Source organism: Euleptes europaea, chromosome 1 (genome assembly GCF_029931775.1).
Source record: "Euleptes europaea isolate rEulEur1 chromosome 1, rEulEur1.hap1, whole genome shotgun sequence".
NCBI classification, from domain to species: domain Eukaryota; kingdom Metazoa; phylum Chordata; class Lepidosauria; order Squamata; family Sphaerodactylidae; genus Euleptes; species Euleptes europaea.
The window spans coordinates 18,091,796-18,116,096 of record NC_079312.1 but is presented as its reverse complement, the minus strand read 5'-3'; the positions used below and the strand labels follow the sequence as shown (position 1 = coordinate 18,116,096).

Sequence of the window (24,301 nt, the reverse complement as noted above, 5' to 3'; positions counted from 1 at the left end):
ATGGCCCAATCCATTCCTTACTCATCTCCATGGCTTAAAGCTCATGCAGAATGTCAGTTTCCACTGTTCCGCCAAGAGGTGGTGATTGGGATCCAGTCAGTGATCTCTTTATGCTGCCTGAAAGTTAGAAAAAAGCAGCGGAAAGATTTCTCTTACATTCACAATTCCTATTTCAACTACAGTGTCTGAATATTGTTTCAACTTTCATGCATCCCTTTAGGAATATGATGCTCCAGGTTTACTGTTTACACAGCTATCTTGCAAATATGTCTACAATAGATACTAGTTCACTATATATCTTACTGCCCCCCTACCAGTCTGAGAGAATCAGGCTCCAATCACATCCAGTTTACAAAAGTTCTCTGTCTGGTCCTTTGGAAGCAAGTTGTCTAGGAGGATTCCCCCCCTTGCCCCCACTTTCCCCATCTTCCCTTGACAGCAGCGTGTCTGGAAGAGGAGAATCAACGCCAGGCCACACTGAGCCTAACAACGGCATTTTTACTTTCTCCCCCATCTTCTTTGCACCCCAGTTGCTAATCCCAAATGACAAGACAGGAATCCTTACCCAATGCAGCCGTGTCAATGAGATTCTCCAGCTGGTACAAAACCCAGTCTCAGATTCACTGGTTAGGATTCAGCATCCTCCAAAATTCACTCAGGACTCTCTGAAAGAAAAGAAAGTTGTCAGTGCCCTTTTGCCACAGAAGATGTACCACACGGAACTATTACTTTTTTAATAACCTGAAAAGTGCTAAGCTTTGTGCGTGGCATCTTGACACCCTGGGTGTTGTTCACCCTTACACCAGCTTTACAAAGAGGAAACTGAAGCTTCTGGTGGTCCATCTTGCTCACTGGTCCTGTGCCAAGAAGTAGTTCCCAAGAAGAGACCTGTCCCACACACTGACTTTGAGAAGAGAGGGACCATCTGTGTTGACCCCTGGGTCAAAGAGAACCAGACCCTCATAATGGTTGAAGGTTTAATTATGATCAAAAATGCTTAGCTGCAGTCTGGTTGAAGTCAAATTTAGATGTGTCTGGCATTTGCAGGTTTTGGTGGGAAGTGGTTAGACAAGAGGAACATCTGGGATTTCACAAACACCACTGAAAACCACAACAACCTCTAGCTGACCTTGCACAAAAATGAACTAGAGTTACTTAGTGACGTGAAAATGGGCAAAACATACCTCTTGGGAGAAACTGGTCCACCTCTGACTCTGGGAATGCAAGCGCAGTTAAAATGTGGTTATATAACATAGCAAGCTTTAAACATGCTCGAATAATAATCGGTACATGTGCCAATCAGTAAGCTAGAATTAGTGTATTTCCAAATATGTATAACAGAAGGAAACGTGATGCTTTATATTGGTTGTGGTTTTGAGGGACAGTGTGCTTTCCATGTAGCAGCCTCTGGCGCTGTGAGCGGACACATATTTTTGGGAACACAGAAATAAACATTTTCCTTTCACCCCCTTGGTGTGGTTATTGGCTCAGACGGCACCAGGGCCAGATCCTGCATTTTGCCAACATATGCGCATAACCTGTGCTCGGCCACTGAGCTGTGGTACTGGGCTTTATTAGCGGAGATTTGGGCTACGCTTGGTTTCCCTTTCCTGCTTCTAAATGCCGATGACAGGATGATCAGGGCAAAGATAGACAAGAGCTCCTCCGTCTTTAAAGAGGGAATTTGTGCAGGGGCTTCCTCTCTCTGCAGGGTCTCAAGAAGGCTTGCCCCAATACTTGAGATTCTTTTTAAAATTGGAGTTGCTGCCAATTGATACGAGATCTTCGGCATCCACAACTGGTGTTTTGACTACCGAGATAATAGGGTCCTTCTCAATCTTGGGCCAGTCACACACTTTCAGTCTAACCTACGTCACAGGGTTGCTGTGAGAATAAAATGGAGAACAACGTTAAGCCGCTCTGAGTCCCCATTGGGGAGAAAAGCACAGTATAAACGAAGTAAATAAATCTTCCTTTGTATGTGGTTGTCCTACGACAGAGTGACAAAGAGAGAGCTAGCGGTTGAGAGACTGAATTACAAATCAAAGAGTCAGCCCAATCTTACCGCTGTCAAGGAATCTCTATGGCACCAAGCAAGTCGTGCATCATCATCCTCAGAAGCTCTAATATTTTTTATTACCCCATGCTCTTAACCCAAGGAGGATTCCCCGAGGTAACTTCCAATATGAGCATAAAACCAATCAGTTCAACATCCCTAAATAACTCAAGGAAGCTGCCCTGTAGCAAATCACAGCAACAATCCATCAAGGCTGGTGCTGCATACTCTGAGCAGTACTGAGCCGGCTACCTGAAACCAGCTTCCATCGGGATCGAACTCAGGTCGTGAACAGAGCTTGGACTGCAGTACTGCAGCTTACCACTCTGCACCACGGGGCTCCTAAAGGTGCTACTAGACTCCAGTTTATTTTTGCTGCAACAGCCAAACAAGCCCCCTACCCCGAATTATTAAGTATGAGCAACTACTGGTGTTTAAATAGCAAGAGAGCACAAGAGGGCAGAAAGGTAGGATATGATAACCGTCTTCAAGTACTTGAGGGGCTGTCATATAAAGGATGGTGCCGAGTAGTTTTCTGTTGCCCAAGAAGGTCAGACCAGAACCAACGGGTTGAAATTAAATCAAAAGAGTTTCCGTCTAGACATTAGGAAGAATTTTCTAACAGAGCGGTTCCTCAGCGGAACAGGCTTCCTCGGGAGGTGGTACGCTCTCCTTTTTAAGAAGAGGTTAGATGGCCATCTGTCAACAATGCTGATTCTTTGATCTTAGGCAGATGATGAGAGGGAGGGCATCTTGACTATCTTCTGGTCGCTGGGGGTGGGGGGGAGGTAGTTGTGAATTTCCTGCATTGTGCAGGGGGTTGGACTAGATGACCCTGGTGGTCCCTTCCAACTCTATGATTCTATTATATTAATTCTGTAAATCATAATGATGGTGATAATTTAATAATGACTGAGCACCCTTGCAAGTATAAGTCTGGCCAGTGCCCCAAGGACACCTCACCCCCACCTCATATGGGGCCATCTTGAGTTTCAAAATGGAAGAATTACAGTCTATAAAAATAATTATTGTTAACATAAGAGCCCTGCTGGACCAAACCAAGGACAGGCTTCATTCAGCATCCCATTCCATAGTCGCCATCTAAGTATCAAGGAAGGCTCACAAGGGCTTCCCTCCAACTGGCATTCATAGGTGCATTGCCCCTGAACATGGAAGTTCGATTTAGCCACCGTTGCTAAGAGTCACTGAGAGATCTGCTCTCCATGAATGCGCCTAGACCCCTTTTAAAGCCACCTACGCTTGCGGACAGCACTACATCCAGTGGCCGTGAGTTCCGCGTGTCGATTACGCCTTATGCACGCTTAGCAGCTCTAACGGACTATATAATGCAGACAGGAGCTTGAAGCAAGATCGCACGGCATGGGCTCGTGTGCTGGGTTTGCCTACGTTTTGCAAGCCCAGCACGACATCCAGTGGCCATGAGTTCCGTGTGTCGATTACACCTTATGCACGCTTAGCAGCTCTAACGGACTATATAATGCAGACAGGAGCTTGAAGCAAGATCGCACGGCGTGGGCTCGTGTGTTGGGTTTGCATACGTTTTGCAAGCCCAGCACGACATCCAGTGGCCGTGAGTTCCGTGTGTCGATTACACCTTATGCACGCTTAGCAGCTCTAACGGACTATATAATGCAGACAGGAGCTTGAAGCAAGATCGCACGGCGTGGGCTCGTGTGTTGGGTTTGCATACGTTTTGCAAGCCCAGCACGACATCCAGTGGCCGTGAGTTCCGTGTGTCGATTACACCTTATGCACGCTTAGCAGCTCTAACGGACTATATAATGCAGACAGGAGCTTGAAGCAAGATCGCACGGCGTGGGCTCGTGTGTGTTGGGTTTGCCTACGTTTTGCAAGCCCGGCGGAGGCAACGTCTTGACCAATTCTGCACGGGAGGTTTTGCCTTGGGTTTGCCGCTCACTAGATGCACATCTTTCCCCCATCCGAGGTCTCAAAACTCTGCAGGGGAGCTTATTTTTTTTAGTTTTGAGGATTTTTTTTTAATAATAATTTTTTTTATTATTTTCTCATTTTATACATCATTTCCCCATAATACTTAACAATATAAGATATAAAAATTTCGAATCTAAAAAATAACAAAAGCATAATTGACTTCCCCTCACTCTCTTCTGTCCATAATTAAATTGTATATACTTCTGCTAACAGTTTAATCCCCCTACTCAATTACTTTATAATTAGTTTTGAGAATTTGGATGGGGAAAAGATGTGCATCTAGTGAGCGGCAAAACCTCCCGTGCAGAATTGCCCTCTCTCCTCCGGGTTCTCGCACCGCTCCAGCTGTTCGCTCCCTGGCCGAGCTGACTCCTCTTTCTCGCTCCTGCAGCTTCCAAAGACCCTCCCCGCCCACCACTTGCAACGGCAAAACTCCGGATTTATTCATGGAAGGTTTTGCATTGGATTTGCCACTCTCTAGATGCACATTTTCCCCATCTGAATCCTCAAAACTCTGCATGGCGGCTGATTGCTGAGTTTTGAGGATATTGTTGGGGGGGAAAGTGCATCTAAAGAGTGGCAAATCCAATGCAAAACCTTCCATGAATAAATGGCCTCCGGAGGATTAAAGCCAGAATAGCAATCATGCCCCGGTTTCCTTACTCGGAGTATTGAAACCGGATTCATCCAGGATCGTGCATATATATATATAATTCGCAGTGGGTAGCCGTGTTAGTCTGTCTGCAGTAGTAGAAAAGGGCAAGAGTCCAGTCTTTAAGGTGCTACTGGACTCTTGCCCTTTTCTACTACTGCATATATATATATATCTATATCTATATAGATATATAGATATTAAAAAGGATCAGAGGGGAGGAAGGAGGAAAGAATATCCAGCATTGCAATGCATTGCTTTTATAACGAATACAACATGATTAATCAGCATTAAGTGATGCGAAATGCGCAGGCACCCTACCTCAATCTCCCTTTTTCCCCCTTTCCGGCGGCGTTTCCTTTGTTGTCCGCTTTCTATCATGTGATTGAAGCCCAGGCAGGCAAAGCGCAGCAAGCCCCGCCGAGTTGCTGCTTGAGCACATGGATGGAGGGAGGACCACAATATCCCCCCCCCCCCAGCCCCGCCCAGGGAAGGCAGCTCAAGCACACTGCAGGACTTGGGAGGCGGCTCTCTTTGTGACAGAAGAGCGATCAGAAAGTGCCCTTTTTGCATCTCAGTGGAGTCATTGGAAATTTATGCATGGGGAGGTTTTGCCTTGGATTTGCCACTCTTTAGAAACACATTTTCCCCATCCCAATTCTCAAATTACACAACTTTAAGGTTGACAATGAGGAAGTTGAAATTGTTCAAGACTTTGTATTCCTTGGCTCCAGCACCAACCAAAAGGGAGACTGCAGCCAGGAAATCAGAAGGAGGTTGAGTCTGGGAAGGGCAGCGAGCTAGAAAAGATTTTGAAGTGTAAGGATGTGTCACTAGATTAATGTGCCAAGACTAGATTAATTCATGCCATCATATTCCCTATTACTATGTATGGGTGTGAAAGCTGGACAGGGAAGAAAGCTGATAGGAAGATTCCTTTGAAATGTGGTGTTGGAGGAGAGTGTTACGGATTCTGTGGACTGCCAAAAAAACCAAATCAATGGGTTATAGATCAAATCAAGCCTGAACTGACCCTAGAAGCTAAAATGACTAAACTGAGGCTGTCGTATTTTGGTCACGTCATGAGACAAGAGTCACTGGAAAAGACAGTCATGCTAGGAAAAGTTGAGGGCAGCAGGAAAAGAGGAAGACCCAACAAGAGATGGATGGACTCAATAAAGGAAGCCACAGCCTTCAAATTGCAAGATCTGAGCAAGGCTGTCAAAGATAGGACATTTTGGAGGACTTTCATTCATAGGGTCGCCATGAGTCAGTAGCGACTTGACCGCACTTAACACACACACAATTCTCAAAACTCAACAATAAGCCCCCATGCAGAATTGTGGGGATTCGGATGGGGGGAAGTGTGCATCTTACATAGATTCTAGAGAACTGCAAATGTAAGGATTGGCTCAAAACAATTACTTGCCCCTCGAATCTTTCCAGAGGCAACCCTATCTCCTGCTATTTCCAGTGTGGCAGACCTGGTTTTCATTTTTCTGTTGCTAGAGGGATAGTTCTGTTGCTTTTGCTATGGTTGATATTGGGGTACTGTTCACATGTCCCTGTGTATTATTCAGACAGTCCCCCATCACTACTCAACAGTACATACAATCTATATTTTGACAGTGGACAAGGCAGCAGCGGGCTCACACTCCCTCTGTTTCTTCACTAATGTTGTCCAACATCACATCAATAAGGAAGAAAACTGTCTGGAATAATACAGGAGGAGAAAAGTGATCTGGTCTGCATTTCTGAGACCTGCCTGGAAGAAATGATGAGGTGTATCTATCTCAGTTAACCATGCCAGGTTATACAGTCCTTCATCTACCCCACACAGGACAGCGGGAAGGGGTCGTTATCATCTTTTGAGACTCTTTCCCTTTTGCAGATTCCCTGTGCAAACTATAACTGGCTTAGAATGTCAGGGTTGAGCCTCCTACTTATTTACTGGCCACCTCCCTCCCTACTGTAGTTGGAAACAAAGAAGAGGATACCTTTGTTATAGGGCAGAATGAGAAAACAATCAGTGCGGGGGATTCCTCTGAGATATAAATAGGTCCTTTATGCTAAACGCAACATTTTCTCTTAAACATAAATACAGTTTATTTAGAAGGATAACAACGCAACGGTTTCAGTATAGTGTTATGAGCACAATGGTTTACGATAGGTACGTAAGCGTCATTCTTGCTTAAATATACTTAGCCACACAGGCTTATTTTCTCGCTTGACACCCAGGCCAATAACTTCCACACAAGCTTATTTCCCTCACTTGCCATTTAGTTTAATAACCTGCACACAGAACACAGGTTTCTCCCTGGCTTCACAACACCTCTCGCCATCTCTTTCCTCCGCATATCCTCCATCGAACAGTCTCTTACACAAAGCCTCTCTGAACCAACCAGTCAAATTTACCCCTTGAGTACAGCTATTATCCAATCGTAACACACTTCAATTGTCCATCCAACCCCTCTCATTCTTACTCTACAGGCCTACAATATATATCATACGAAAATACATCTAAATCTCCCCAGAGATACAGGAGTGGCAGGAGAGTTTCCAGTGGAAAAGATTCAGTTAAAAGGTGTAAGACATGTAGGATTTTGAAATGGATTGAATCAAGCAATCATTTTCAAATAAAAAACCTGGGTCTCCTGCTACCAAAATTCTAACAATACATTCACTATCTAATATGTAAACAAAAGAAATCAGCTATTTAATTATAAACTTGAAATTTATGCAGAAAAATATGAGGAAAAAAACAAACGTACAGGAAGTAGTGAGACATGTATAAGCATCTGACTCCAATAAACAGTTGCCGTTGTTGAATAAAAATCTTGTAAAGGTAAAGGTCCCCTGTGCAAGCACCGGGTCATTCCTGACCCATGGGGTGATGTCACATCCCAACATTTTCTAGGCAGACTTTGTTTGCGGGGTGGTTTGCCAGTGCCTTCCCAGTCATCTTCCCTTTACCCCCAGCAAGCTGGGTACTCATTTTACCAACCTCGGAAGGATGGAAGGCTGAGTCAACCTCGAGCCGGCTACCTGAAACCAACTTTTGTTGGGATCAACAGATGCTATTTTTGTCTCTGGCAAAGGAATTTCTTGTATTTAATATTTATGAATAAACACATTTCCAGTCTTCAATACTAGGTAAAGATTCAAATTTCCATGACTGATCAACCAATTTGGCACTGTTGTTGGCATAATCCCAATTAGAGCTAACCAGCAAAGAAAATCAATTACTACCGTAAGTAATTAGCTGGCTGTGACTATGATCAAACAAAAGGGGTGTTCATGAAATGCATCAAGAAACACTGTGCCTGCTTAAATTTCAAATCCAATAGAGAAGCTATTTAAATACTTCTCCACTCCCTCACTATCACTTCTGTCCTCCTTCAAGTTTCCCCCCCAGTCTCCAACATACTTTCACAAGTTCAAACCTTTCTCATAATCAGAACATTTATAGGGCTGTTCTGAGGTTGCAATATGAGGATGGCAGGTGTGATTTCTCAGAAATGATTCCTCTGTGATTGGGATTAGTGCCATTTGAACAGTGTCTATCATTTATGAATCCTTTTGTGGGAAGTAAGGCTTTGGCCATAACTGAAGTCCTTCCCACACTCCAAGCACTGATAGGGTTTCTCCCCAGTGTGAATCCTTTCATGAACTTTAAGGATATTATTACTTTTAAAGCTCTTTCCACACTCCAAGCATTTATATGGTTTCTCCATGGTGTGAATCCTTTGATGAGCAGTTAGGCTTGTGCACTGACGGAAGCTCTTTCTACACTCCAGACAATTGTATGGTTTCTCTCCTGTGTGAATCCTGTGGTGAACAGCAAGGATTGATCTCTGACTGAATCCCTTCCCGCATTCGAAGCATTTATATGGTTTCTCTCCTGTATGAATCCTGTTGTGGTCAGTAAGATTTCTGTTCCGACAGAAACTCTTCCCACACTCCAAGCATGTATATGGTCTCTCACCAGTGTGAATCCTTTGATGAATAGTAAGACTTTTGCCACTGCTAAAGCTCTTTCCACACTGGAAACATGTAAAAGGCTTCTCCCCTGTGTGAATCCTTCGGTGAGAATTTAGGGCTGTACTCTGCCGGAAGTTCTTCCCACACTCCAAGCACTGGTATGTTTTCTCCCCTGTGTGAATTCTTTGGTGAACAGTAAGGCCTTTGCGGCAACTAAAGCTCTTTCCACACTGTAGACACTGATATGGTTTCTCTCCTGTGTGACTCCTTTGGTGAATACTAAGTCTTGATTTCCTACTGAAGCTCCTCCTGCACTCCAAGCATTTATATGGTTTCTCTCCTGTGTGACTCCTGTTGTGAACAGTAAGTTGTGTGCTGTGACTGAAACACTTTCCACACTGCAAGCATTTATATGGTTTCTCACCTGTGTGAATCCTGTTGTGAGAGGCAAGGCTTTTGTTGCAAATAAAACTCTTTCCACACTCCAAACATTGATATGGTTTCTCCCCTGTGTGACTCCTTTTGTGAGTAGTAAGGATTGTGCTCCGAGTGAAGCTTTTCCCACACTGCAGGCATTTAAATGGTTTGTCCCCTGTGTGACTCCTTTGGTGAGTAGTAAGGTTTGAAGTACACCTGAAACTCTTTCCACATTCCAAGCACTTATATGGTTTCTCCCCACTGTGAATCCTTTGATGTACGGTTAGTTGGTAAATGCGAGTAAAGCCCTTTCCACACTGCGAGCATTTATATGGTTTCTCCCCACTGTGAATCCTTTGGTGAGATGTAAGGCCTGTCTTCTGATGGAAACTCTCCCCACACTCCAAGCATTTATATGGTTTCTCCCCAGTGTGAATCCTCTGGTGATATGTAAGTTCTGCCTTCCGACGGAAACACTTTCCACATGCCAAGCATTTATGTGGTTTCTCCCCAGTGTGAATCCCCTGGTGATACGTAAGGTATGTTTTCCGACTGAAGCTCTTCCCACATTTCAAGCATTTATATGGTTTCTCCCCACTGTGAATCCTTTGGTGATGTGTCAGGTCTATCTTCTGATGGAAACTTTTTCCACATGCCAAGCATTTATGTGGTTTCTCCCCAGTGTGAATCCCCTGGTGACATGTAAGGTTTGTCTTCCGTCCGAAGCTCTTCCCACATTCCAAGCATTTATATGGTTTCTCCCCACTGTGAATCCTTTGATGTTGAGTTAGATCGCCACTCCGAGTAAAGCCCTTTCCACACTCCAAGCATTTATATGGTTTCTCCCCGCTGTGAATCCTTTGGTGAACAGCAAGGCTTTTAATGCAGCTAAAGCTCTTTCTACAATGCACACATTGATATGGTTTCTCTCTGCCAATTCTTTGATGGTTCTTGGGACTAGATTGGGAATCAGATCTTTTGACACTCACAGGGTGCTTTTTCCTTCTTTTTTTCTCATGTAGTTGATCTTCAAAGAGCGTTTCCTGTAGATCCTTGCCTCGAAAGGACAATGATTTCTTCTTTTGCTTCTGGGTTCCTCCTCTCTTTGGTCTGCCTCGATTCCCAGCTTCTTCTTCCACCTCTACATCCTTGTCTCTTCCCATATTCACTGTACTTGGTTCCCCCTTGTCTCCTTCTGGAATAAAGAGAGAAATCCAGTAAAGGCCCATGGAACAAATACCATATCGCAGAAACTGTCACAAGTGCATTATTCTTATGTAGATAGGCCTGGAGAAGCCTCTGCATCCTCTGTCTGCCAAGAGATTTTGTAAGGAGACAGGCAGAAGAGCAGAGCAGGACTATGGAAGGGATTGAGGTCTGTTGTTGCTTTTCAGTTCCCAGAATAAAAGCAGCAAGTTAGGGCAAGATTCTGCTTCATTTCTTGATTTATTACAGACTATCCATATTTGCCTTTTACTAAGTGAAAATGCTTTCTGTGTAGGAGAAACTTCAAAGCAGAACCAAACCCATCTTCCATCCTTGCGCAGACCCCACCATCACCCCGAGTCTGGTAACACTACATAGGGGTACATATGTGGCAGCCATATCTGCAAATACTGAAGACGACTCGTCTAGTAACCATGAATACCTGTATCTCTCTGAGGAACACAGATTATCAATAAATTAGGCTATCTAGAAGGACTGGAGAAAATACTGAACACCTTCTCTGCTCTTAAGCTGGGCCTCCTTTATTAATATGTGTGGGAACAATTCCTCTGGGGGGAAATATGAGAGAATGAATCTTTTTTATTTGACATCGTATTAGGGTATAAAACATTGGGTTTTTGCACCAGAGGGGATACCCAGCAGGGAGGCACATTTCTTAAGGGCATTCCAGCAAGGGACGTTGTGGTGTACTTATTGCATCCTTACAACAACAGTGAGAGGAAGGTTTGGCTGAGGAGAACAACTAGGCCGAGGTCAACCAGTGAGCTTCTCTGCAGAAGAGGGGACTCAAACCTGGGTCTCCTCTGTGAGGAACAGGCCTTGCCTCAGGCAAGCTGGGATCCCAGCCAAAGATGCTTTTCCTCTACTTCCCAATTTTTCTCAGGGCAAACTTGAAGACTTCTGTGTCTGCACCAAGAAAAACCTAACTGTTACCCTGGGGGGGGGGGGGCTGTAAATGGTATTAGACTCCTGAGGTGGAAGACATTTCAAAACATCTCCTCTATCAGTCTGGCACCCTAACCGCTACGCCACATTGCCACCCTTTGCTGCCTAATAGGACCGCCACCACAAAATGCTAATGACATTTCTTCATAGCTTGGATTCAGACTATTTCAAAACAACACCTCTTTCACAATGAAGAAATTCTTCTAGGTTATGGCATGTCTGTTTCTTTGACGCAGCCATAAGGAAAACTTACTCTCAGCCACCTCTGTTGGCATGTTAAGGTTCTCTTGAGAGCCTCCCAAGAAAGATTCCACCGCATCTTCAGACTCCAGGCCTTCTTGTGGAAAACTATCCCTTTTACCTCTCTCCCACTCATGTCTTTTTCCAGACAGAGAAAGACAGACTTCTTGGTCCAACAAGAAAGGGAAGTTAACAAAGGAGACAATAGTTCAGTTGTGATTCAGCTCCCAATCCCAGCCACAGGGTCGGATAAGAAACAAGTAAATGTATCAGTCTCAACTTAAATAAGATGGACCTGACATTTCCATCCAGAAGAGAAAGAACATGAGTCAATTTCAGACTTTAGATCCAGACACTAAGGGATGAGAGGAAGCTACAGAGACCACAGAGACAGAGTGATCAATATATTCTGGGCTGAGCAATATATAACCACAGTTCTCAAACAGTGATGGGTCCCTTCCTTCCACATCTAAGGAAGTACCTGTGGAGGTCTTCATTTTGGCCGAGTCCTGGACAAACATCTCGCCCTCTTCCTCCAGCCAAGAGATGAGGACAGGCTTGCAGGTCCAAGATCCTCCTGGGAGGAACAGAAACAAAAAACAAGAAGTCATTTTTGAGAGTTTGTTAAATTAACAGATTTAAGATTTATGACCATTGTTTGTATCAATTGTAACAATTTTTATGCCATTAAAGGTTTATTATGATTATGATTATAAAGAATTAACAGTTTATACTGAAGATGGTTAATCATTCTCTAGCGATCTTAAAAAATGGAAATTTGGGGAAACACAAATGCAGAGTAGTCAGGGATCTCTACCAGATATTTCTCAGGGCACTCAGAAAACGACTCAGGACCATCTAACCACCAGCCGGCTACTTGCTTACCCACAAAGACCACACTCCCAAAATTCTCCAGCATGACTTCCCTGTAAAGAGCTCTTTGGCCAGGATCTAGCAGCGCCCACTCCTCTTCTGTGAAATATATGGCCACTTCCTCGAAGGACACAGGGCTCTGAAAAAAGGAGAACACATTTGCTATCAACAGTGAAGTATGGGTATGGAATTGTACATATGTGGGGAAAGTGAGTGTAGTTGACACCTTGCTTTGAAATCTTGCACCAGCCGAAAGGCTCCCGTGACAAAGGGAGGGTGAGCCAGTCCATTGCTCAATCAACTCCATGGCCTGAGGCTCATGCATAACTTCAGTTTCCACTCTTCCGCAAAGAGGTGGGGATTGGGATCCCATCAGTGATCTCTTTCTGCTGCCTGCGAGTGAGAAACAAAGCAGTGGGAAGATTTCTCTTACATTCACCATTCCTATTTCAACTCCTATGTCTGAATATTGTTTCATCTTTCGTGCAACCCTTTTAGGCATGTGCTGTTCCAGGTTTACTGTTTACACAGCCTCAGGGAGGATTTGATAAAGATCAAATCGATTTAAATCACTATTTAAATCATTAGTCAGTAAGACTAGATTTAAAACATGATTTTCTATATAGACTTGTGGAGTATTCTTCTCAAAACGTTTGACTTTCAGTTTTATTGCTTGCCCCTCCCTCCTCACACTTAGCTACGTGTGCAGATCTATTCCATTCTAAACAACCTTCTAGTCATTAAACATCTTCAAACTTAAGGGGTTAGGGGTTGATTCGGTGTACATTGATTTGCCAAGGAACAATGGAATTAAGTTTTTTTCCTCAACTCTGTATGTTTATGTTGCAACATTTTGCTGTGAAGAAGAGGCATAATATTTCTGCAGACATTAATTCACAGTTCTGAGAACTGCAAACCAAACATTTGTGATATCTTCTAGATAGAAAAATTGCCCAAAATAACCTCACAGAAACTTCTGGAAAAGCAAGTGATTGTGAATGGAATAATGGAATTCATTTACCAAATATTTTAAACATTGCATGAATATACAGCCTCATGCTACATAATTAAAAACTTGTGCAGAACCCCAACATCACCCTAATGCTGGCCTCTCCGCTTCCTTTCACATGACTCCCTTTCTGTAGTAGTAGATCAATGAATCTAGTGATACTACATAGGCAGCCATATCTGCAAATACTGAAGATGACTCCTCTGTGTGCGTTGTGTGTTAAGTACCGTCAAGTCATTTCCGACTCATGGCAACCCTATGAATCAATGTACTCCAGTGTGACTCCTCAAGTAACCATGAGCACCTGTATCTCTTTGAGGAACACAGATTATCAATAAATTAGGCTATCTGGAAGGACTGGTTCCAATACTGAACTCCTTCTCTGCTCTTAAGCTGGGCCTCCTTTATTAATATGTGTGAGAACAATTTCTCCGGGGGGGAAATATGAGAGAATGAATCTTTTTTATTTGACATCGTATTAGGGTATAAAACATTGGGTTTTTGCACCAGAGGGGATACCCAGCAGGGAGGCCCATTTCTTAAGGGCATTCCACCAAGGGACGTTGTGGTGTACTTATTGCATCCTTACAACAACAGTGAGAGGAAGGTTTGGCTGAGGAGAACGACTAGGCCGAGGTCAACCAGTGAGCTTCTCTGCAGAAGAGAGGACTCAAACCTGGGTCTCCTCTGTGGGGAACAGGCCTTGCCCCAGACAAGCTGGGATCCCAGCCGCTAGAATGCATCAAAGATATTTTTCCTCTACTTCCCAATTTTTCTCAGGGCAAACTTGAAGACTTCTGTGTCTGCACCAAGAAAAACCTAACCTTTACCCTGGGGGGGAGCTGTAAACGGTATTAGACTCCTGAGGTGGAAGGCATTTCAAAACATCTCCTCTCTCAGTCTGGCACCCTAACCGCTACGCCACAGTGCCACCCTTTGCTGCCTAATAGGGTCCCACCACAAAATGCTAATCACATTTCTCCATAACTTGCATTTAGACTATTTCAAAACAACACCTCTTTCACAATGAAGAAATTCTTCTAGGTTATGGCATGTCTGTTTCTTTGACACAGCCATAAAGAAAACGTACTCTCAGCCACCTCTGTTGGCATGTTAAGGTTCTCTTGAGAGCCTCCCGGGAAAGACTGCGCCGCATCTTCAGACTCAAGGCTTTCTTGTGGAAAACTCTCCTCTTTTACCTCTCTCCCACTCTTGTCTTTTTCCAGACAGAGAAAGACAGACTTCTTGGTCCAACAAGGAAGGGAAGCTAACAAAGGAGACAATAGGTCATTTATGATTCAGCTCACTACCCCAGCCACAGGGTCAAATGAGAAACAGTTAAATATATCAGTCTTACCGGAAACCAACTCACACAGATCGCTACTTACACAAAAACTCCAACCACCACCCCCGACAGAAAAGAGGAATAATCAAAACATTAATGGACCATGCGAGACGGATCTGTGAACCACAGTTTCTCAAGGAAGAAACTAATCATCTAAATCACGCACTGCTAGCAAACGGCTACTCCAAGAATGAAATCAGAAGGGCCATTAAACCAAACAAAAATCAGAAAACTCAGGAAAAACAGTCTCCCATAGGAAAGGTATTATTGCCATTTATTAAAGGAGTCACTGATAGGATGGAGAAACTTTTGAAAAAACATAACCTACAAACAGTGTTTAAACCCACCAAGAAAATACAACAAATGCTACGATCAGCAAAAGACAAAAGAGATCCCTCACCTCTGCAGGAGTATATTGTATACCTTGCAGCTGTGGAGAGGTTTACATCGGGACCACAAAACGCAGCATACAAACAAGGATAAAAGAACATGAAAGATACTGCAGACTTGGCCAACCTGAGAAATCAGCAGTGGCTGAACATGGACTGACACAAACAGGACACAGGGTCTTATTCCAAGACACTGAAAGACTGGACAATTCTACCAACTATTTTGTCAGATTGCACAGAGAAGCCATTGAAATTCATAAACATCAGCACAAGTTTAACAGAAAAGAAGAGAGTTTAAGAATGAATAAGGCTTGGCTTCCTGTTCTGAAAACCTCCATACTAACAAAGACAACAGTCAACAATAGCCATGCAGATTAGCTTTGGATTACACACATTAACAGATCACTTCAGGATACAATGGGTCCATATTAACATACCATACCCTCATTAGCACATTATCTTGATACTTACAGGACAATGATTAGCACATTACTTTTGCAGGACAGTACTCAGCTCAAACCCAACCCCTTTCTGACTATATATTACTCTTCCTACACCCTTGACACTGAGAGACACTGTCCTTCAGTGTTACTACTCTGAAGATGCCTGCCACAGTTGCTGGCGAAACGTCAGGAAAGAAAATTCCAAGACCACGGTTACACAGCCCGGATAACCTACAAGAACCAATATCAGTCTTAATTTAAATGTCTTAACCTGACATTTCCATCCAGAAGAGAAAGAACCTGAGACCATTTCAGGCTTTAGATCCAGACACAAAGGGATGAGAGGAAGCCACACAGACCACAGAGACAGAGTAATCAATATTTTCTGGGGTGAGCAAAATATAACCAAAGTTCTCAAACAGTGAAGGGTCCCTTCCCTCCACATCTAAGGAAGTACCTGTGGAGGTCTTCATTTTGGCAGAGTCCTGGACAAACATCTTGCCCACTTCTTCCAGCCAAGAGATGAGGACAGGCTTGCAGGTCCAAGATCCTCCTGGGAGGAACAGCAACATAGAACAAGAAGTCATTTTTGAGACTTTGTTAAATTAACAGTTTATGATGCAGATTGTCAATAATTCTCTAGAGATATTAAAGAATGGAAATTTGGGGAAACAAAAATGCAGAGTAGACATGGATCTCTACCAGAGATTTCTCAGGGCACTCAGAAAACGACTCAGGACCATCTACCCACCAGCCGACTACTGCTTACCCACAAAGACCACGCTCCCGAAATTCTCCAGCATGACTTCCCTGTAAAGAGCTCTTTGGGCAGGATCTAGCAGAGCCCACTCCTCCTCTGTGAAATGCACGGCCACTTCCTTGAAGGACATGCGGCTCTGAAAGACGGAGAAAACATTTGCTATCAACAGCTAAATCTGAGTGTTGAATTGTACATATGTGGGGAAAGTAAGTGGAGTTTGCACCTTGCTTTGCCATCTTGCACCAGCTGAAAGGCTCCCGTGACAAAGAGAGGGCGGCCCAGTCCATTCTTTACTCAACTCCATGGCCTGAGGTTCATGCATAACTTCAGTTTCCACTCTTCCACCACGAGGTGGTGACTGGGATCCAGTCAGTGATCTCTTTCTGCTGCCTGCAAGTGAGAAACAAAGGCAAGAAGATTTCTCTTACGTTCACAATTCCGATTTCAACTCCTACGTCTGAATGTTGTTTCATCTTTCATGCATCCCTTTAGGACAATGATGTTCCAGGTTTACTGTTTACCCAGCCTCAGGGTGGATTTGATATAAATCAAATTGATTTAAATCACAATTCATTAAACAATGGAATTAAGGTTTTTTTCTAAGCTCTGTATGTTTATGTTGCAACAGTTTGATGTGAAGAAGAGCCACGTTATTTCTACAGCCATTAATTCACAGTTTTGAGAACTGCAAACCAAGCATTTGTGATATAGTCTAGATAGAAAAATGTAAATCATGATTTAAATCACTAGTCAGTAAGATCAGATTTAAAACATGATTTTCTACATTAAGGCTTGTGGAGTATTTGCCTCAAAATAATCTTACAGAAACCACTGGAAGCGCAAGAAATGATTAATGGAATTCATTTACCAAAAACTTTAAACTTTACATGAATGTACAGCCTCATGCTACATAATTAAAAACTAGCCCTTATTTCATGATGAATAACCTCTGGGCTATAAAGGTTCTTAAACAGAAAACTATATTTATAGATTTTTCCTCAAAAAGCATTTTTTTTTAATCCAATTTGATTTTTTAAAATCCTCTTTAAATTTTAAAAATCTGATTTTTACTTTTTTATTAATTAAAATAATAATAATATTTTTATTATAATTATAAATATAACCTAATAATTATAACCACATGCTCTTAATCCAAGAAAGGTCCTCTGAGAAAAAGTGCAAGCCTCCAGGTAGCACCTGGGGATCTCCTGCTATTACGATTAATCTCCAGGTGACCAAGATCACTTCCCCTGGAGAAAACGGCTGTTTGGCATTATACCCTGCTGAATTCCCTCCCCTCCCTGAACCCTGCCCTCCCAGGCTCCACCCTCAAAATCTCCAGGTATTTCCCAACCCAGAGCTGGCAACCCTACCCCCGAGGCACCTTCCAATATGAACATAAAACCAATAATGTGAACCTCCCTAAAAAACTCAGAAAAGCTGTCCTGTAGCAAATCACAGCATTGATCCACCAAGGCTGGTACTACTACCAAAATGATTAGGGGACTAGAGCAACTGTCCTATGGGGAGTAGTTAGGACGCTTAGGGCTGTTTAGCTTGGAAAGAAGGCGGCTAAGGGGAGACATGATAGAGGTCTATAAAATTATGCATGGTTTGGAGAGAGTGGACAGGGAGAAGTTTTTCTCCCTCTCCCATAATACTAGAACACGGGGTCATCTGCTAAAGCTGGAGGGCGAAAGATTCAAAACAGATAAAAGGAAGTATTTTTTCACACAACGCTTCGTTAAATTGTGGAACTCCCTGCCCCAGGATGTGGTGATGGTTGCCAGCTTGGAGGGCTTTAAGAGGGGAGTGGACATATTCATGGAGAGGGGTATTCATGCTGTTAGTTAGAATGGATACTAGTCATGATGCATACCTCTTCTCTCCAGGATCAGAGGAGCATGCCTATTATTTTGGGTGCGGTGGAGCGCAGGCAGGAGGGTGCTGCTGCAGTCATCTTGTTTGTGGCTTCCTAGAGGCCCCTGGTTGGCCACTGTGTGAACAGACTGCTGGACTTGATGGGCCTTGGTCTGATCCAGCAGGGCCTTCCTTATGTTCTTACAGTCTGAGCAGTACCAGTTCTCCAGTCTCTTGGCTGACTTGCCTTCTTATCCCTCATAATTCAAGATCCCTTTTTCATTGGAGAGGCTGCCCTTTGAACCTGGGATCTTTGCCATTGGGTGGGTGGGTGAGCCTTTACTTCCACCCTCCAGGTGTTACAGCACATCCCTGCCTACAGGGCTGATGTGCTAATTCCCAGGGACAGCGACTAATGTGAGGCTGGTTGGACCTCAGGAGGGGGGTGGAAAGGAGGTTGGGGAGGCACAGAAAGCCCCTCAGTGCCTCAGATAGGGCTAGGCGAAGGAGCTGACTCCAGTTTCAGGATGGTATTACCAGATCAGCTCACCTGGGGAAAATGGTAGTTCGCAATTGCACTCTATGGCCCTCTCCTCCCCACCCCTCCCCAAACCCCATCCTCGGGCGCCACCCCAAAAACTTCCCACCGGTGGAGAAGAGGGACCTGGAACCCCTATCTATTTAGCCACCATTGCTCAGAGCCATGAAGAGATTTACCTTCCATGAAAGCAATTACAAGCATTTCTATAGCCCAGGGTTTAGCAAGAGAGCACAAGAGGGCAGAAATGTAGGATATTAATTGTGTAAATCACAGTGGGTAGCCGTGTTAGTCTGTCTGCAGTAGTACAAAAGAGCAAGAGTCCAGTAGCACCTTAAAGACTAACAACAATATTTTCTGGCAGGGTATGAGCTGAAGACGTGAGCTGCGAAGTATCTGACGAAGTATCTGAAGAAGTGAGCTGTGGCTGACGAAAGCTCATACCCTGCCAGAAAATATTTTTGTTAATCTTTAAGGTGCTATTGGACTCTTGCTCTTTTCTTTAATTGTGTAAATGATGGTGACGACGACGACCCGGCAGGATCAGACCAAGGACAGAGTTGATCCAGCATCCCGTTTGGTACAGTAGGCAACCTGGAAAACTCACAACTGGCATTCAGAGGTGTGCAGCCTCTGAACACGGAGGCTCGATTTAGCCACCATTGCTCAGAGCCATTGAGAGATTTGTGTGTGTAAAGTGCCGTCAAGTCGCAGCCAACTTATGGCGACCCCTTTTTGGGGTTTTCATGGCAAGAGACTAACAGAGGTGGTTTGCCAGTGCCTTCCTCTGCATAGGAACCCTGGCCTTCCTTGGTAGTCTCCCATCCAAATACTAACCTGCTTAGCTTCTGAGATCTGACGAGATCAGGCTAGCCTGGGCTGTCCAGGTCAGGGCATTGTGAGATTGACCTTCCATGAAAGCAATTATAAGCATTTCTATAGCCCAGGGTTTAGCAAGAGGGCAGAAATGTAGGCTATTAATTGTGTAAATGATGGTGACAGGGATCAGACCAAGGACAGAGTGGATCCAGCATCCTGTTTGGTACAGTAGCCAACCAGGCGACCTGGAAAGCTCACAATGGGCATTCATAGGTGTGCAGCCTCTGAACACGGAGGCTCTATTGAGCCACTGTTGCTCAGAGCCATGGAGAGATTTCCCTTCCATGAAAGCAATTATAAGCATTTCTATAGCCCAGGGTTTAGCAAGAGGGCAGAAAGCCCGGAAGGCTCACAACGGGCATTCATAGGTGTGCAGCCTCTGAACATGGAGGCTCTATTTAGCCACCGTTGCTCAGAGCCATGGAGAGATTGACCTTCCATGAAAGCAATTATAAGCATTTCTATAGCCCAGGGTTTAGCAAGAGGGCAGAAATGTAGTCTATTAATTGTGTAAATGATGGTGACGACGACAACCCAGCAGGATCAGACCAAGGACAGAGTGGATCCAGCATCCCGTTTGGTACAGTAGCCAACCAGGCGACCCGGAAAGCTCACAGCTGGCATTCTTAGGTGCACTGCCTCTGAACATGGAGGCTCTATTGAGCCCCCGTTGCTCAGAGCCATGGAGAGATTCCCCTTCCATGCACGCACCTAGTCCCCTTTTGAAGCCACCCACGCTCGCGGACAGCACTGCTTCCGGTGGCGGTGAGTTCCACGGGGCGATGATGCCTTATGCAAGCTCAGCGGCGCGAAGCAAGAGCGCCCGGCGCGCGCTTCTGGGTTGGGTTCAAGTACCTTTTGCAAGCTCAGCGGAGGCAGCTTCTCTTTCTCCTCCGTCCCTCCCCCCGCTTCAGCTGTTCGTCCTCCTGCAGAGTTAGCTCCTCGAGGGCCGCTCCTCTTCCTCCGCTTTCTCGCCCCTGCACCTCCCAAGGACCCTCCCCCTTTTTATGTCTTCCTGCGGCGTTCCCTTTGCTGCCCCCTTTCTATCATGTGACTGCGGCACATCTAGGGGGAGGTCTCCCGGATCTAGGGCCGTTTAAACACGGGGAGGTCGTGCCTTGGATTTGCTGCTCGCTTGATGCACGTTTTCCCCATCCAGATTCTCTCTCTCTTTTTTTTTTTTTTTTAATTTTATTGGTTTTTATAATGCAAATTTTCCATGATAATAAACAACAATGAAGGTAATATGAAATTCAAAATCCCAACTTAATGTTGTTATAATGTCTTATAAACATTACAAAAAAAACAAATAAAGGAAAATTTATGACTTCCCCATCACCTCTGTCCGCCTCTTAATAAAGTATTGTCGAAGGCTTTCACGGTCAGAGTTCATTGGTTCTTGTAGGTTATCCGGGCTGTGTAACCGTGGTCTTGGAATTTAATAAAGTATTCATCCCATCGTAGTTGGTCTGATCTTAACTGTTCATAAACTCATTTAAGTTTCATATAACATATTCTATTAATACAGGTAGTTGATTCTTAATATTAATTGTGTCATCTGGATCAGATTAATAAGTATTCTTCCATTTTCCCCAGTTTTAACTCATATTCACAATATTTCATCCAAGCCTCCCATTCCCCTAAAAATTGAGCATTGTCTTTTTCATTTAAGATAGCTGTAAGTTTAGCCATTTCCACCAATTCAAACATTTTCACAATCCAGTCTTTTTTCCCAGGTCCATCCAGATTCTCAAAACTCAAAAATAACCCCCCCTCCCCATGCAGAGTTTTGAGCATTCGGATGGGGAAATCAGTGTCCTGCACTGAATTCCCATTGCTGCTTCAAAGTTTGGCAGGGTCGGGGGGAGGATTTGGGGCCACCGGTGTCACACAGGTGCGCAACATCAGTTCCAGCGAAAACAGCAACTGATACCATCATGTTGGGGGGGGGTGCTTTAGGATTTTCCCAAAACAATTACTTGCCCCTCAGATCTTTCCGGAGGCAACCCTATTGCCTCCTATCGATCTTTCCGGAGGCAACCCTACTGAGATGCTTTAAAAACACGTGGTAAAACTAGGTGCCCCTGAGACGAGCACAAATGTCCCAGAGCTGGATTGACACCCTTATTAAAGGCTCTGTATTCCAGCATTTATGACCAACATTTTGCTGGGTTGCCAAGCTCCAGGTTGACCCTGGAGATCACCACTAAACCCAAGCGCCCTCCCGTATCCATCATGGGGTGAATAAAATGTTTTTGAGTACCCACTCCCTATGCTTCGAAGTCAACACCTGATTAACACAAAGAGAACCTCGGTATTTTAAAAGAACCACTTTTATTTCACACAGAGATGACTCTAAACAACCCCAACCATGGCTTAACCACAAGGCACTTGCAAACATCTTCCCCTATTTAACAAAAGGTGACGTCATGTGCACCCTGACAGTGAATGCAAAACCTTGTTATCCATGAAACAGTACTATTGGCCATCGCTGAAAATACACTTTTGTAGAGCGTGCTTGCTCTTTAATTGATCACCTTAATTAAAACGCCTCCCCTGTTAATTGCTTTCCTCGGTCTGCCACCTTATTCTGTTGTAGTGAAACACACCACACACCCCAATACAAGAGATGAGGAGGAGGGAGATCAACGTGGCATGTTGGTCTCCATGAACTTAGCAAGAACATCACGCACAACCTTTCCCTCGTCACGATGGCACGAGTTCCACAGGGTTGTACTGCAATGGTTGGTCAATGTTGGTTGACCAATGTTGGTCAATGGGTTCTGGCTGAGATTTTTGCGCAAGGGTCAGGCTGGCAACGGGACCGTCTTTGTCAGCGTTTGCAATCGCATGGCCTCTCTCCTCCCAAATGTTGTGTAGAACAACACATGCAGTTGTAATGGCGGTGGTGTTCTCCTCCCACACTGTGAGCTTTCCTCCTAGGCACCTCCAATGTTCTTTGAGGTGTCTGAAGGCACACTCCACCACGTTTCTTGCACGGCTCAGGCGGTACTTGAAGTTCCTTTGTCTCCTGCCAGTGCACGGTGAGTATGGTTTCATAAGCCATCTTCTCATGGGGAAAGCACCAGCTGCAATCACAATTGGCGGCACACTCACACCATCCGATGTCAGCGTGGGGTTTCCAGGAACGTATGTGCCATTGTCCATTGCCCCACAGAAGTCTGAGTGCACAAAGGGGAAGGCATCATGGTTCCTGCCGCTGCAACCCACCTCGGAATCAATGATGTGCCCTTTGTGGTCAATAAGCAGGATGGATTAAAAAAAAAATTCTGTTGCCGTATTCACTCACCTTCCCTCCAGGTGATTGCGTGAGCCATCAACAGCACCGATGCAGTGTGGAAATCCCAGTCTTGCAAATCCATCCATAATCTGTAGGAAGAAGCAAAATATGTGTAACTTTTTTCTCAAGCAGTGGAGGGAGACGGTTAGGTCATGACGGTGGCACATCTTTGACAGACCACTCAACTGCAGAGAAGTAGATAACAGCACCAACACCACATCCAAAGGGATGGGGATTTGGTAATGCAAATATGTCCACAGTGATTTCTCCTACTTTGAAGCTTTAATTAATGCCCCTCTATTGAAAATCAAAATTTTTAGTAAAGGAAATGCTGAGACTTGTCCTAGTCCCAGGGGCGGTCGATCCCCTTGGGGGGCTGTCATTCCAGCCCCAGTGCCCTTGTGCCTGTCTGTCCTAGGGGCTGTAAATCCCATTGTGGGGCTGTCATTCCTGGGCTCAAACACCTTGCTGGAAAAGCCATTACGCATTTTCCTTGCAACTTCTTATGAGCTGTAATGTATTTCAATGGAGCCAATGCCACTGTAAGGTCACTCTAGGCTCCTTTTATCTTAAATGGGCTGTGCAACCTCTCACATCATTTTTAATGGGCTAGCCTGTCCTTCATTTTAGTGCATCCAAAAATTAAAGGGGTACAATACCTGCACAACGTTTGGACCCAGACAATCTTGCTGTAGAGAACAATCTCGATGGCAAAGCACACCTCCAGCACAATCTCTGCCACTGATGACACACCCACTCCGAATTGCTGTATGACATTTCGCTAACTGGCAGTATTGGCAAGATACCAGATAGCCATGGCAACACGCTTCTCCACCGGAATAGGTTCACGCATCCGTGTACTCTTCCGCTGTATGTGGTCACGCAGGCAATCTACAATCTCAAGGAAGGTTTCCCTTGTCATTCGAATGTTCTGAAGCCACTGCTCCGGACCCCAAATTCCTCGTACATAATTGTCCCACCAGTCAATGTCTTCAGGTACACCCACTAGCGAGGGGATATCGGAGTGCAGGCAGGGTGGGAGGCTTGGGAGGGTGAGAAATACAAATCAATGGTCCAACGTCACTTCCAGCATGAACCGGGGAGTGGCACTCTAGGATTCCACTGAATTCTAGCGTGTCACCCAAACGAGATGATGTTATCTCTGGGTACATGCCATTCACAATGCTAATTTTCTCCACTTTTCCCCCCTGCCACCCTACCGAGAGGTGGTGGGAGTAGGGGCAGTTAGCAAGAGTAAGACCCTCCACTCAATTCCCTCTTTCCCACCACTACTTCAAAGGCTGCCTGGGGGGAACTGGTATCACAGTAGTGCGCAACATCCATTTCTGCAAAATCCACATTATGTTGGGGGCAATGCTCTAGGATTTGTCCCAAACAGTTACCTGCCCCTCAAA

At 44.6% G+C, this 24,301-nt stretch overlaps 1 protein-coding gene across 1 annotated transcript; it reads right to left on the bottom strand.

The window, feature by feature from the left end:
- Positions 1 to 53: 53 nt before the first annotated feature.
- Positions 54 to 22,753, bottom strand: LOC130472810 (zinc finger protein 436-like). Its single transcript, XM_056844254.1, has 10 exons — positions 22,703 to 22,753; positions 16,318 to 16,444; positions 15,908 to 16,101; positions 12,375 to 12,501; positions 11,971 to 12,066; positions 9,294 to 10,272; positions 9,051 to 9,203; positions 8,665 to 8,966; positions 853 to 937; positions 54 to 117 (listed from the first exon to the last, which is right to left on the bottom strand). Exons 1-10 carry the CDS (start codon positions 22,751 to 22,753, stop codon positions 54 to 56), a joined length of 2,178 nt encoding a protein of 725 aa, XP_056700232.1.
- Between the last annotated feature and the right edge of the window lie 1,548 nt (positions 22,754 to 24,301).